General features: G+C 42.5%; 1 protein-coding gene across 2 annotated transcripts in view; it reads left to right on the top strand.

Moving 5' to 3' along the window:
• Positions 1-15,094, top strand: part of bbs9 (Bardet-Biedl syndrome 9) — a 118,590-nt gene that overhangs the window by 8,159 nt on the left and 95,337 nt on the right. For both annotated transcript variants that reach the window (XM_054781019.1, XM_054781018.1), the window contains exons 6-14: positions 97-271; positions 2,849-2,933; positions 3,608-3,791; positions 4,644-4,773; positions 5,436-5,617; positions 5,687-5,763; positions 5,833-5,886; positions 5,998-6,100; positions 13,802-13,906. In XM_054781019.1, the coding sequence (XP_054636994.1) occupies positions 97-271; positions 2,849-2,933; positions 3,608-3,791; positions 4,644-4,773; positions 5,436-5,617; positions 5,687-5,763; positions 5,833-5,886; positions 5,998-6,100; positions 13,802-13,906 (1,095 nt within the window). The remainder of the gene's footprint in view (positions 1-96; positions 272-2,848; positions 2,934-3,607; positions 3,792-4,643; positions 4,774-5,435; positions 5,618-5,686; positions 5,764-5,832; positions 5,887-5,997; positions 6,101-13,801; positions 13,907-15,094) is intronic.

The raw sequence follows: 15,094 nt of genomic DNA, 5'->3' as shown, positions 1-15,094 counted from the left end.
AAAGTAAGTCCAATCAAAATATGCAAATGATACAGTTTCCCGTCCATGCTTTTGTTGAGTTAGATGATGTCAGCATCCACCTCCTCCTTCCATCAGGCCATCACTCGCTGTGCATCCAGTCAATGGATGGGATGCTGATGTTCTTCGAGCAGGACAGCTACTCCTTTGGAAGGTTCCTCCCGGGCTTCCTGCTTCCCGGCCCGCTGGCCTACAATTCCAGGACGGACAGCTTCCTGACTGTGTCCTCTGCTCGCCAGCTGGAGAGCTACAAGTAGGTTTCACTGGGATATTCCATTAAGCAAGAGTGAATGAATGCTGAGCTGCACGTGCTCGTAAGGATATGTAAGTGTTACAAAAACGTGGTGAAAATAACATAAAAAATGTGAGCGGAACAGAAAATGTGACAAACCACAGACATGTGATGATTTTCTTGCAAGCTGACCTTGCACCACACACACATATGTAGATGTACGAGGCATGCACTCAGGAACATTTGTGTTGCTGTTTGAAAGTGTTTGTGGTGAACAAGGTGCGAGTTGTCACACGTGAAGACAGTGTTCTGGCAGTGTGGCATGCGTGCAGGCGCTGTCGGTGCTTATGTAAAGTTTAAACAAACATTCTTCTCATGTTTGCCGAAGAGCATCTCAGTGGAAACGCAACACACAATTAACATCGCACACCCACACGTACGCGCAGAGAATTGCTATCTTTGTAAAGTAAGATTTCATGTTCATATGTACAATGTGTGCAATTACCGTAATAATATACTGTACACTTTTAGCTCCTTCCTCAGCTATCCAAAGCAAACACATCCTATCAGTCGGGAAGGCCCCTCGCTCAACATCTGGGCTCTCCTGGTTGATGCTGAGCTGTGCTGTGGCTCCTCTCAGATCCACTTGGGTGTTAGGCATAATATTAAACAGCCCCAACATCCATGGTAATAGACGGGACACCCTGGGACCGTTTGAATCGTGTGGGCTGTGTCCCGGGTGAGGTGTCAGTTGGACCTCGTGAAAATCTCAGCTTTAGTAAGCTGATGCAGAATGTGTTGGATGGAGCCGCTTGCAGCTGCAGAGGAATAAAAATAAATAGTACAAGGCGCGAGAATCAGAGAAGGCAACAACACCGTGGCAGCAAGACGTTCTGGCTCAAATTTGTTTGAATTTCAAAACGGTTTTGTCCCAAAGAAACAATGGAAATAAAGTACAGTCAAACCTTGGTTTTTGAATGCCCCAGTGTTTGTACAATGCGATTTTCTAAGGAAGTGTTTGCCAATATTTTGCCTCGGTTTTCACACAAAATTGTGTTTAACAAACTAGTCCATTTGCTCAGTGCTGTATTATTCAGTGGAATTGAGTCCAAAGAGTTGTGAATGCGAGCAATTTGATAAAGACAGTGAGGAACACTATTGAATTCAAGAAAGAACTCATGGCAAAGCACAAAGGTGAAATCCCCTCCCATCCTTCCTCTCCACTCCTTGCCGTCTTTGCCAATAAGTTAAAATAATAAAGGTAAAAGTGATGTTTGTTTATTTCATTTGTCATTTCTAATTGTTTTCTCTTCATGTAAAACTATAGTTATTCTTTATAAAATGTCTTTTATGTGAATATTTTTGGGCATCTGGAACGGATTACAGTGGAACCTTGGTTAGCGTCATTAATTGGTTCCAGAAGGTCCGACTCTAACTGAAACAGGCACTAACCAAATCAATTTTTCTCATAACAAATCATCTAAATCCAATTATAAATAATATAACAATAATTATAAATAATATAATTATAAATACAATTATATAAAACAATTAAAAACACATATAAAAACATAAAAATCATGACTGAAAGGGATAAATGAACATTTAAGGTTACTTTGACCTTAATTAAAGACATGATTTTTGACGACTGCTCCCAAAGATACGACGTGGCAACGGGATCAACCACCACCGTCTTCCTGTTTTGCCATGAGTTATTTCTTGAATTCAAGTGTTTGTCACCTCAATATCCCAAAAAGGAGCCAAAGAAAGTTGCATTTTGATAAAGAAGGTGAGATACGCTATTGTATTCAAGAAATAACTCCTGGGAAAACAGGAAAGTAGTGGTGGTTGATCTCGCTGGCACATCATGTCTTTGGGAACAGTCACGTCTTCAGTGAAGGTACAAGTAACCTTAAATGTTAATTTAGCCCTTTCACGCATCGTTTATAACACAGTTGGACTCACGCAGTGTATTAATACCACGACACGGCACGCGCCATATTGTGCGCTAACTGGAGAATGCGCACAAACCGAAGCAAAATTTCTGACGTCAGCCGAAAACGGATGCTAACCAAGCTTCCACTCTAATTTAATTTACATGATTATTTATGGGAAACATTGCTTCGGTTTTCATACGTTTGGGTTTTCACCAGCCCTTTTGAACCAAATTAATAATGAAAATTGAGGTCACACTGAAATATTGTACTGAGCAGCCAGGACTACTCTTTCCTACATCAGTCATTTTCAGTGATGGCTTCCACGGTCCACCAGTGCTTGTCAGGTCGGGTCACTGGTGTTATGGTGGCCACGTTCTAGCCAAGCAGCCATGACCGCCAACCTCTTCCTGGAACATTCCACACTAAAGACACTAAAATCAACACGACCCAGATCAACGCGAGATGTCGCTCTGTTGCGTTGGACGTGAGAAGGTCCATACAGTACGCACTTAGCGTCATCAGGGAAGACCATCGTGTGGTCTTGAAGTGGTGGTTAAACGTGTTCGATTAGATCTCATTAACTACGTTTATTATGAATTCTTATCACATCAGCAGGGGTGTTTGTGCCGTTAACATGTGCTCGCCTGTGTCTGCCTCTCAGGTACGAGACCTTGGCCGTGGCCACAGAGGCAGAACGTCGTCAGGATCCCGATCTCCCCCTCAAGAGTGGAGGCAAGAGGCTGAGTGTAAGTCCCGTCCTCCCCTCATTTGGACTCTCCTCTGACATGACTCCAGTCTGACAGCTGCAATGTCAGCCTGGTGTCACTTGTTCCTGCACATGTGTGATGGCTGAGTGGAGGCCACTAACGCTCATTAACACCAGCAAGCCCAATTTGCAACAAACTCACTGATGCAAGTTGTACAGCTCTGGCATGATCTTAGTTGTATTTGGCATGGAGGAAGCACCTCTCTTAGCATCAGTGGAAAGCCTTAGGCAGGGAGGGGGAGCAACAGGTAACCATGACAACAGACACCCACTGATTAAAGCGTTTTTTTTCATACAATAATAGTAATGATAAACGTATTGTTTGTTTAAAAAAAATCTCCCGCAACAGAGCATTATTGTTTTGTAAAGGCAGACTAGTGCACGTGTACCTAATGTTGTGGCTGGTCAGTGTATCCTGCTTGCAACTTAACGGTCCAGAATGTGTTGAGTAAATGTTTTGGTTCCTCGTTTTAATTCAAAGCGCAATCTGATTTTTCCTCGATAAACTCAAGTGCTTCAAATGCCAACGTGTCACATTATATTTCATCACAGTTTGAAAGTATTTACACAGGCTTCCTAAAGAGCAGAGTGTGAATTATTTCCTTTGTAAGTAAGCCCGGCGTGGCTTTTTCCATCTGTGTGTTTCCTCCACAGCCCGACTGGACGTTGGTCCTGGGCGAACAAGCCCTCGACATCTCCGTGCCCTCCTCCTCCCACTCCTCCTTCTCCATCTTTGTCCTGGGCGAGCGCAACCTCTACTGCCTTCGAGACAACGGGCAGATCCGTTTCATGAAGAAGCTGGAGTTTAACCCCAGTTGCTTCCTGCCCTACGCCTCCTGTGAGTGGACCCTTTCGCCATTGAGTGATCTTCAAGTAGATTTGTGCATTTCTGGTAGTTTTGGTACATTTTGAAGATGTCAAAAAGAGAGAAAGATAAGAACGGAGGATTATGAGAATGGAAGTGGTAAAATAATAATGCTGGTGTGTGTTTTGTTTTGGTGTGGAAGTAACACACACTCTGTCATTTGGACCCTCGCTGACCGCCACCCCCGCCATGTTTGAACTGCTCAGCACTGTGTTTGAGGCGTGTTTGCTTTGCGTGTGGCCGTCACCTCACATCTCACTTGGTGGTAGCTGCACCGTTGGTGGGATGGGCTGGATGTGCAGCTATAGTATTTATAGCTCATCTATTTAGCCATGAACCGCAGGAGAAAGTGTATATGTAACTTTAGATGTATTTTTGCATTCTAAATGTTTTGTGGGATGTAAAGTGATGTCATCTTTGCACTTCATTTCTGTGCACGTTTAAAAATACAAGCCTTCTCATTTGTTCCGATGCAAAGCTTTACAAAGGAAAGGAAGTTCTGCTTGGCATGGATATTAAACACAATTTGGGTGGCAGAAGCGAACCATGCACAAGGAGCATTAATGCAGAAGGTTTCTCCATCCGAAATGTTACAGAGAATAATAGTTAGTTTTTGGGTTTTTTTAGCCTTTTTTTTTTTTTTTTTTTTTTTTTTTTTTACCATTTTACCAAAAGGCACACTTACACAAAATGACCTTCACGTGTAATATCAGTGACTTTCCCCTTCCCCTACAGAAAATAAAAAGCAGTTTTATGATCCTCATCACCCTAACACGACACACTTGGCAGTCCCATAGTACGAATACATATTTTGTTTCTGCTTAGTGACGGACGGCACCACCAACCTGCTGCTAGGCAACCACACCAACATGCTGCTGGTTTACCAGGATGTCACCCTCAAGTGGGCCGCCCAGCTCGCCTTCGTGCCCGTGGCGCTGCGCGTCGCCAACTTCCCGTGAGTGCAACACGTGTCGTGAAGTGCACAGAGTGCGTTGAGGAAATAAGAACAGACAAGTGCCTCCACCTCCTGGGTCGAAGATGAGCGGACCCTCTTCATCATCCTGGCATGTGGGCTCAGACCTTTTCCCTTGTCTTGTTGCTCATGTTCAACATCAACATTAGTGGGTGGGAGCATCCCACCGTGGGCAAAGCAAGAGTCTTTGTTTTTAGTGTGAGAGTGTGTTTCCGTCACAGTCGGCCATGTGTGTGAGTGTGTGTGTGAGTGTGTTTCCGCAGCAGTTAAAGTGAACGTTTAATGCCCGTGACTCCCTCCTGTGCAGGTGTGGAGCCTCAACCTGGACCCCCTCCCTCCTGTGTGCGTGCGTGTGTGTGTGTGTGTGTGATACCGCCTCATTGGCCTGGCCTGGAAGTACAGCACATCTGCAACCAGTTAGCACACACTCACACTGTTTAAACACATTATTGCATCACTCAGCATTTCCTGCTTCTCTCGTTTCCCATTTGTTCTGTCAGAAATCTTTACAGAAGTTTTGACGTATCGTCCATAAAAATTAGGAAGTAAAGTGGTCGCACTGAAATAAAATCCCAGAGCTGTGTTGTTTTGACAGGCTTGTTTCTGTCACTAATGATGTTTTGGCGTAATTGCTACGTTGTCAGGGAGCTGAGGGGCACCCTGGTCAGCCTGAGTTGGGACGGTCACCTCCTGTGCTCTTACATGGGCACGGACCCCTCCTTTTTCTCCACCCCCAAGGTGGACTCCAGAGAGGTGGACTACGAGCAAGTGGATGCTGAGATGAAGAAGCTGCACAAGTTCATCCGAGAGGCCAGCAGGAGTCAGGGTAGGCGACAAGCGTTGCCTCCAAAACCGTTAATTGTGCACCTAATGAAGTGACTTGTGACTTTTCCAGACATCCTGCGTAAAGATGAACGTGAGGAGGACCTGACAGTGACGGCATGCGTGTCATCCAGCATGGACAGCCCATCGGTGCGCATACACGCACACTTCCTCCCACATGCACACATACACACTCATTTGTTTTGTCTCGTTGTTCAGGCAGCGCTGATTCAAGACATTGATGGTTTTCCTGTCCCCTCAGTGAGGGTAAAGGTGAGCTCTTGTCACACAACAGTGGTCCTCATGCTCTCTCCTCCTTGGTCAGTGTGCGGATTGATTCCATTTTTTCATCTCCCTCCTCCTTTTTCTGCTGCTTGTGTCCAGGTGAAGGTGAAGGCCAACAGTGTGTTCACCTCATCCAAGCTGACCATCACAGTTCAGCCTCCACTTGCTGTCACTCAGGACCAGTTTGTCCTCGAACCTTTGGGTCAGTCTTTGTGTGCACGAGTGTGTTTGTGTATGTGTCTTTATCTGACTTTTCTCATACCAGGGGTGTCCAAACATTTTCCACCAGGGGCCACATACTTAAAAATGAAAGGATGCAAGGGCCACTTTGATTATAAAGCAACACATGTATATGCTAAGGAAGTTATACACTATATTTCAAGAAAAAAATTGCATCTCAGCTTTGTGACATCGGTATAAAAAAGAGCCTTGTAGTATGAACCTTGGTCTGTGCTCCTTTTTTCCCCATTTTTGCCTTTTTTTTTCCTCCAAACATTGCAACTTTCTTCTTAAATAATCTTTGTAAATTTCCTTTTAGTAATATTAAAACTTTATGTCCCATAATATCATGACTTTTTCCTCAACCCAATTTTCCAAAAATTATAACTTCATTTTGTTTCATTTTTTTCTTATAATATTATGACTTTAAAAAATAGCATTTTTTCCCCTTAATATTTGAACTCTATGCTACCAAAATTACATTTTTCCTCAAAAGATTCCAGGTTTATTCTTGACTTTTTCACGTTAGGATACAACTTTTTCTCTTATATATTTAGACTTTATTCTCATTCAATTGCAGGTGTTTTTTCCATTTCTGCTGTTGTTGATTTTTAAATTTTCCACCTATTTGAACTTTGTTCTTGTACATTTTCTTCTCGTAATTATGACTTTATTCCCATAATATTTTCACTGTATTCTCGTAACATCGTAACTTATTCCGCAACCTAATTTTCCAAAAATAACAGCTTTATTTGTTGTTTTGTTTATTTCTCATAATATTATAACTTAAAAAAAAATGTTTTCTCACTCTTGATAATATGACTATGAATATGACGTTATTCTCATAAAATTATGACTTTTTTTTCTCTTTGACTTTATTGTTGTAAAATTACAGACAATTTTTCAATTTCTTCTTAAATGATATTTTTATAATGTGCTGCAGGCTGCATTTTGGACACAGCTGTCCTATACAGTTGATACAAATGGTACAGTTTTGTGATCCTTGGGGTGCACATGCTTGCACGTGTGCAAGTGTGCTTCAGTCAAAACATTCAAATTGCTTCAAGCAGCTGCAATTATGAGAGCGCCTCCATACTTCCCCCAGCCCTTCCTCGCGTTAACGCCACACGTCTTTCCACACACCACCACCCTTCATCACACACCACCTCGACACACGCACAATACACTACGCTCATAAGTTGACCGAATGTGGTACGCCAGCACAGAGCAGATGGTAATATTTGGAGAAAAATGTCCGTTTGTGTTCTTCCTCCATACTTTGTCTGCAAACGGCATCCATCAGAGAGCGGCCTTGCGACGCTTGTACGGATCTTATGTTCATGATTTCAAGATGCTCCGCAGCTTCAACGCTCTGAACTCATTCGGAGCTCTCCGTCAAACAGATCAGTGCTGCCTGCTGATTTACGACGTGTCCGTGCAGCAATGCGAGGCGTTCGTGTGCACCTGCTAATAATGCAAACACGATGCACAATCTGTGCCGCCTTGAAATTCTGTCACTTTGTCTCTTCCAGCGATACATTTGCACTTCGTATTCATTATTTTAACATGCGCGTATACAACATATGTTTTGCATTTATTATTTTTAACTTTATGGCCCAGTGCGCTTCGGATTCCAACCTCCACCGTGACCATATGCTATTACATTGCATGCTGTATAGGATCAGCTTTGGAGTCAATAAAAAATATATTTGCGTCTGTCGTGATGTTTTTATGTAACATTTTCATGTCGGCCTCCATGAATTTTGGTTCTGGTTCTGGCTCTCCAAGGTGCAAAGACACACTGAGATTTGTTGTTGTCAGTGGCTTCCGGCTTATTAGCTTAATTAGCGCTCCAGGGACGATTGAAACTGGCACCAGTCGCGCTCACACTGCTACTGTTATGTCTCTCTCTCTCTCTCTCTCTCTCTCTCTCTCTCTCTCTCTCACACACACTCACATACACACACACACACACACTTAACAATTGCTTATAAAGTACATGCTTGTGCACTCCTAGTGTTTATGGACTGAAAAATAGTCAAGTGTGTCATTTTCAAATGTATTGTCACATTTAAAGGCGTTTGACATAAAACAAAGGACAATTAAAGTTTGTGTGTGTGTGTGTGTGTGTGTGTGTGTGTGTGTGTGTGTGTGTGTGTGTGTGTGTGTATGTGCACGCGCATACAGTGGTTAGAAGGAGGGAGGAGGAGGAGAGGTAGCACCTTCTGACTTTTATTGTTATTTCACTTTTTATTCGTCTCAGATGGCGACTCAATTCCCAGCTCAGCACACACTGCCTCCTTTGTTTTCGCTCTCCTGCACTCACTTTGTGTCCCTGTCTTTCCCGTCTTTTTACCTCCACTAACGCTTGTCTTGCAAGCACCAAGTATCTCTACTGCTTCTCCTCTCAACAACCTCTCAACATCCCTCTGTTCACCCTTCTCCTTCTCCACATGTCCTCGCTCCCTGTGGCGTGCTCATCGTCCTCATCACTGCACCTCTATCACCCTGTTCATCCATCGAAATGGAAGAAGTAGAGTACAGTAATTCTCGATCATGATTTTTAAAAAATATATAAATTATATATATTAATTAAGAAATCATGGTTGAATACGGCCTATTATTAGTCAAAAAACATGCAAATGTGTATTTTTGGCCTAAATTTGCATTTTGCAGTAGAAAAATTGGTAAATAAAGTAAAATACAAATAAAAGGCATTCAGAAGACTCATTCAAAGATGTGTGAGGATGTGTAGTATTCTACACTGGTCACACTAGATGTCAGTAATGTTTGGTGAGACACACAAGCACCACAGTTGATCGCTTTTATTGCAGGTTTGAATTATCTCACAACAGGCACACTAATCCCTGACATGGGCTACTGTTGTGGCCGTAATCCATACCCAATTAACACTCAACTCTGAACCTCTGACATCACTTCCTGTCCACAGGGACCACACAGCTCCCCTAGCACCGGAACACATTTACAGCTACACACACAAGCGCAAGTTTTGTTTTGTTTCTTAAATGGTTTATTTACTCTTATTTGTACTATATTGAGTAATATTAGTGTAAAGGTGACTACAGAGGTGTTATTTTATGTCTAGAAGCCTTTAATAATGTTAAAAAAAACATATTTAGAAGGTTCGTCTGTGTAGGCTCTCAGTCGTACAGGAGTTGTCCATCGAGGAAAAGGCTTCTTGAGATGTCATCTGTACTTCTGTGAAGAAGGTGTCAGACGTTTCGCTCCTCATCCGAAGAGCTTCGTCAGCGAACTAATAAGTGCTGGTAGCTTAGGCCTTAAATACAGTAAGAGTGGGCGGAATTGGTGTGCCAACACCCTCCTACTATTGGTTCCTTACACTAAGCCTGGGCGGAGTAGTGGTATAATCCTATCTTGCTGTTAACACCTCCGATAAAAGGGAAGTGTCGCTCCCTGAATTGGGTATGAACGACTCTGATACTGGCTTGTTAGCATCTATTGTTCTGGCTCGGCCCTGGCTTCACCTCATTTGCAAGACTAAGAGCTGTGGGTTTTGGTCTCAGTAACCTGCTGAACACAGGGTCCAAATTAAACCTCAAACCACCATTCCGATTCAATGATGGGTTCTGTTGTTTGACAAAGATAGCTTCCTTTACTCCTCTTTCAAACCATCTGTTTTCTTTGGCCAAAATCTTTACCTCGCTGTCCTCAAAAGAGTGATTGGTAGCTTTAAGGTGTAGATGTACTGCTGATTGAGGACCACTAGAATTCTCTCTGCGATGTTGATAAAGCCTTTTTTGGAGCATTTGCTTAGTTTCCCCAATGTAGTGCTCTTTGCATTCCTCATCTTTACAGTGGATGGAATAGACCACATTGCTTTGTTTCTGGTTTGGAGCCTTGTCTTTAGGTCCTAAAGACAAGGCTCGCTGACGAAGCTCTTCGGATGAGGAGCGAAACGTCCGACACCTTCTTCACAGAAGTACAGATGACGTCTCAAGAAGCCTTTTCCTATTTAGAAGGTTGTAAACAGGTTTTCTATGCTCTGACTATGAATATATTCCATTTCTAAATAAGAAATCCTACTTGGCGGAAATTCACTCATCACTATCAGGTCTGAAATCAATTAACTGTGATAAACGAGAAATTACTGTACAGTGCAACCTCGGTTTTTGTTATTCATTCATTCCAAAATGTCAGACAAAATTTGAAACATACAAAAACCGAAGCAATTTTTCCGATTGGAATTAACGTAAATCCAATTAATCCATTCCAGGCACCCAAAAATATTAACAAAACATATCTTTTAGAGACTAATTCTAGTTGTATATTCAGAAAGCAATGTGAAACCAGAGAAACACTCAGAGCGCAGACCTCCACCAAGCGCCATAGCTCCCCCAAAATAATAATCCTACATTTTTTGGATCAGTCTTTGACATTTTGTAGAACCTGTTGGAAACTTGTCCTGTATTTTTGTCCAAGTTCCTCCAAGTTCAAGTTCCTCTGACCATTTTTTGTGGCATTATATGCACAAATGCCGAAAATGGTTCTATCTCGCTAAGTCTAAGAATCCTTTAAAAAATTCCTGGATCCAGACGGTGATCCGGATCACCCCCAAAATGTAATCAGTTCTTCCATATGCCATTTCCTACAATTCCTGAAAATGTCATCCACATCCATGTAGAAGTTTTCAAGTTATTTTGAACACAAACAAACAAAGGGACAAAGAGATTAACGCCAGCAAAAACATAACCTCCGTGCTGCGCTTGCGCTTTGCTGAGGTTATAGTTCTAAATGCCAGATGAAATGGGTAAATGAACATTTAACATCACTTTTATGAGAGATCAGCCACAGGGATGCCAAATTCATACTTTGAGATGAGTTATTTCTTGAATTCAATAGTTTTTCTCACCTACTTTATCAAATTGCTGGGACTTGCAACTTTCTTTAGCCCCCGTCGGGTTATTTAGCAGTCACCATCAGTAAAAAAATGCAAGTCAGCAATACGTAAGGTGCTTTTTTTGGGGCACTCGATTCCCCGGAATGTATATATATATATATATATATATATATATATATACATTGCACATTATAAATACAGTGCAGGGCAAACGGACTAGCTTGTTATGCACAATGAAAACTGAACAAATTTTAGATGAAAATGTTGTCGAAAACCCAGGCGTTTCTAAAGCCTGTTGAACTGACATTTTAGCAGGCAGGAAGTGGCGTTTTATAGTTATTAGTTTAAATGACTGCTTGTTGATTCAGCTCTTGAGACACGTAGAGAATGTTTGAGTTTACTGGTCAGTGCAAGGACCCAACATTGTGTTAGAACCCCAAAGGTCAAAGTTCAAAGTTTGACGGCCCACTGATGGTGACCTCAGATTGTTACACACCCAAATGTGTTGGGTTTATTTTCACACTCAATATTCCAACTTCATCACATACCCACTAAGTAGATTCTCATATCCACTCCAAACAGCCAGTAGTCAGTTTAAGCTGAACTTTCACACACTCTGTATAACCCTTAGGGAACCCACACACGCACACACTTTCCTGCCTCAGCTCAACTTTTTAGCAGGCACAGTGTCTTTTAACTAGGATGCTCTTCTCGGCCTAGGACTTTCTGAAACATCTGATGTGTGCTTCTCGAGTGCTTATGACATTTAGAAACAAAAGTTAGGACTGTGGCGATGAAGAGGGTGTGTCTGTGACGATCATGTGACAAAAGGTTAGACAAACAGAGCCAAGAGAGAGGAGGTCACGGGGCAGAGGAGAGACATGGTTGTTACCTTTGTGCCGTTTGTTTTTACTGGCCTGTGGTGTTAATGTCTTAATGGGCCTGAGAGCGGTCCGAGCAACCCGGGCTGGACCTGCAGGTCACATGGACCGCCACCTGACCTGTCCAGATGTGCCCCAGTGTACGCTGGTAAATGGAGCAAACAGTGATGGTGGACAGGGTGAGGTGGGATTACTCTATGTCTCTTTTAGCCTCGTTTGTTGCTCTTAATGGGCCTGGGAACACTTAAAGCACTTAAACCCGCCTGACCCATTTGACCTGCGGGTTGCAGAGGTTAAAAGCTTCCCGCTGAAAGGCAGAATGCCAGGGAGGGAGCGAGGAGGTCAGTGCAGACCAAAGGAGGAAGCTGGGAGAGTGAGGGAGAGAGTCGAAGGAAGGAAATATTAGCAGAGGCATCATGTCTTGTTACTTCACATCATCTCTGACACCAAACTGTGTGTGTGTTCGCTCGTCACATTCACTGGTAGTCTGTGCCTGGAGATATACAGTGCTCTCCAAAAGTATTGGAACCGTGAGGCCAATTCCTTTATTTTTGATGTAGACCGAAAACATTTGGGTTAGGGAGCAACGTTTCGGCTTTCACTTCCAGGTATTTACAACTGGATCTGATGCACAACTTTGAAGATGGCTACTTTCGTTTGAACCCAACCCATTTTTTATGTGAGCAAGTATTGGAACATGTGGCTGACAGGTGTGTTTTGTTGCCCAGTTGTGTCCTATTGCTTTGTTTATTCAATCAATAAGTAGTCTATGCTCAGTTCCAGATTAGGCAAGGGAGGTTTTGCCTGTGTAGATTGCATTTAGAGGTGAAAACAACATGAAAACCAGGAGAGCTGCCTATGGGTGAAAGATGGAAAATCAACCAGAACCATTGCACAAACATCATAGCCATACAACCGTTTGGAATGTCCTGAAGAAGAAATATACCATACCAGAAATATACCATTGGTGTGCTAAGTAACAGACATCAAACAGGTAGACCGACGAAAACATCAGCAGGTGACGACATTGTGAGAGCTGTAAAGAAAAACCCCAAAACTTTATGAACAAAAGTACAATGGAAGAATAATAAGAAGGTCAGGCTGGAAGTTGCCAAAAAGTACAGAGATGAGCATCAAAAATTCATCCGTCCATAAAACCTTTGTCTCACAATCGTTGACATGTATGCTGTCCATTTAATGCTTTATTATCACATATTTACTCATTATTACCGACTTAACGTGAATGCAAGGTGTTTTTTTGCAGAAAAAACACTTCTTTTTGGAGGAAAAAACAAAAAATTATATATATATATATATGCCTGCATTTTCCCCCAAAAAGTCCACTTAGCTCAGGTTAAGTAGAACCAGAGCAGCAATGTCACTGAGGAATCGGAACTTCCTGATTTGTTTTTTCTCCACAGATGGTTTGCTTTTATTTATTATTTGCACATGCACAAGAAGGATACGCACGCACACACACACACACTTTGTGGTATTCATCTTGCCTTAAAACACTCAGGCTTAACCTCAAAAATTGTAACCATTTTTTTAAGGATTTAACCACAGACTTATTGAATGTATTATATGGATGTTGGCTGATATTCAGTTCTATGGTGTCCTTTAAAGAGCAAGGCAGAGAAGGAGGAGAAAGGAGATTTAGAAGGAGACTGTGAGGTTGGAGTCAAAGGGAGTTGGGGTGGTGGTGAGGAGGCAGTGGTCCAGGTGAGGGTGATGTGGTCATTTTGTCATCTTAGCCTCTACCACACAGCATTTGTTTGAAAACCCTAAAGAGATGCTGAAGTCAATGCTGAAATTCTCAAGATTGCCAAGCAGCTGGAGCCTGGAGGCAGCTACATCAATAATGATATACATTTATACATTTAATATGCCATATTAACACATTGTGTTGCTGTTCCTTCCTCAGGCGTCGGCACATCCACAGCTGTGGCGTTTTCCGCTTTCCTCAACGGCCGCTACCCCCCTGCCGACCTGAGCGGAGACATCACTGTGTCGTACAGCTCGCCTACAGGTAAAAAAAAATTAAAAATACAGTTTTTGTCTTTGTGTGCTAGTGATTGTAAGGCAAACCTTTATTCTAATGAGATAATGAGCATGACAGAGGAGGGGCCGCATCAATGTGGGAGCGATTACACTCAACCTTTGCAGAATAAAACCATCCAAGTTTGCTGTGAACTCCAACTGGAATGTTGTTTTTAGATAGCAGGCAACTCTCAGAGGCACAACCAGCACATGAACTTGTACAGTATGTGCATCATTTCCTCGTTCACATTCAATGAAATGTCCAGTGACGATGCCCCCACTGGATCAACATCAACACATGGGGAATTTTTTTACTCAACATTTTAGTTGCATTTCCATGACCTCAGGGATGTTGGACTTCAGAGGTGCTACTGTATCCCCCACCAGTGTTTCTGAAAAGTCTACAATCTATCTGTGGTGCTGTGTTCGGGACGGTAGATGACATCATGGTTTAATTTGCATAACTGGACGTGGCTTAAAACTGTGTGTGTGTTTAGATGGGCAAAACTGAGCTTTTTGCTTTGTGTCATAAGAAATGTGCAACATTATCTCATGTTTTTAAATTTATTTAACATAGAATATGAAGTAATTGGCTTACGCATGTGCGCCTTATAAGATTAAAAAGCACATTCTTGATGTTTTTTGGGCTCCGTGAAAGTGTGCGCTAATTTTAAAGATAATGCGCATGTCATTGTACGTCTAATATGTCACTATATTGGTAAACGCATTACAATGCATGGCCAAGTCAGCTGGGGTATGTGTGTGGCAGCTAGTGTGGCTATATGTTGTGTAAAGCTCGCTCCTTGACACCTTAAGAGCTGGACTGACTGGGTTGACAGCCAGGGGTGTTTGGCTCACTGGTTAGGGCTGCTCAACTTAAGTCTCAATCGGTGGTGATGTGTGGACGCTTGGCCAAGCACATGTGCATATCAGGTGTGTTAAGAAGCAGAGTTATTACATCATCTACACAGACAGTCTACACAGACAGTCCAATTGTTATGTGTTTGTGGCAAATCTTTCTGTGGCATTCCAGATGTAATTGTGGTGGGGCCGTGCCAAATAAATGAATGTATGGGGAACATTGCTCCACAGTAATGTAAAGCAACCATGAGAAGCTTCACTGTTACTAAGTTTGCTTATCGGACCCATCACATGACAAGCTGTATTCCACAAGCAG

The sequence above is a fragment of the Dunckerocampus dactyliophorus genome, chromosome 7 (assembly GCF_027744805.1).
Source record: "Dunckerocampus dactyliophorus isolate RoL2022-P2 chromosome 7, RoL_Ddac_1.1, whole genome shotgun sequence".
In the NCBI taxonomy this organism is placed as follows: Eukaryota; Metazoa; Chordata; class Actinopteri; order Syngnathiformes; family Syngnathidae; genus Dunckerocampus; species Dunckerocampus dactyliophorus.
Note: the sequence above shows the minus strand (reverse complement) of the source record. Positions and strands in the feature narration are given on the sequence as shown.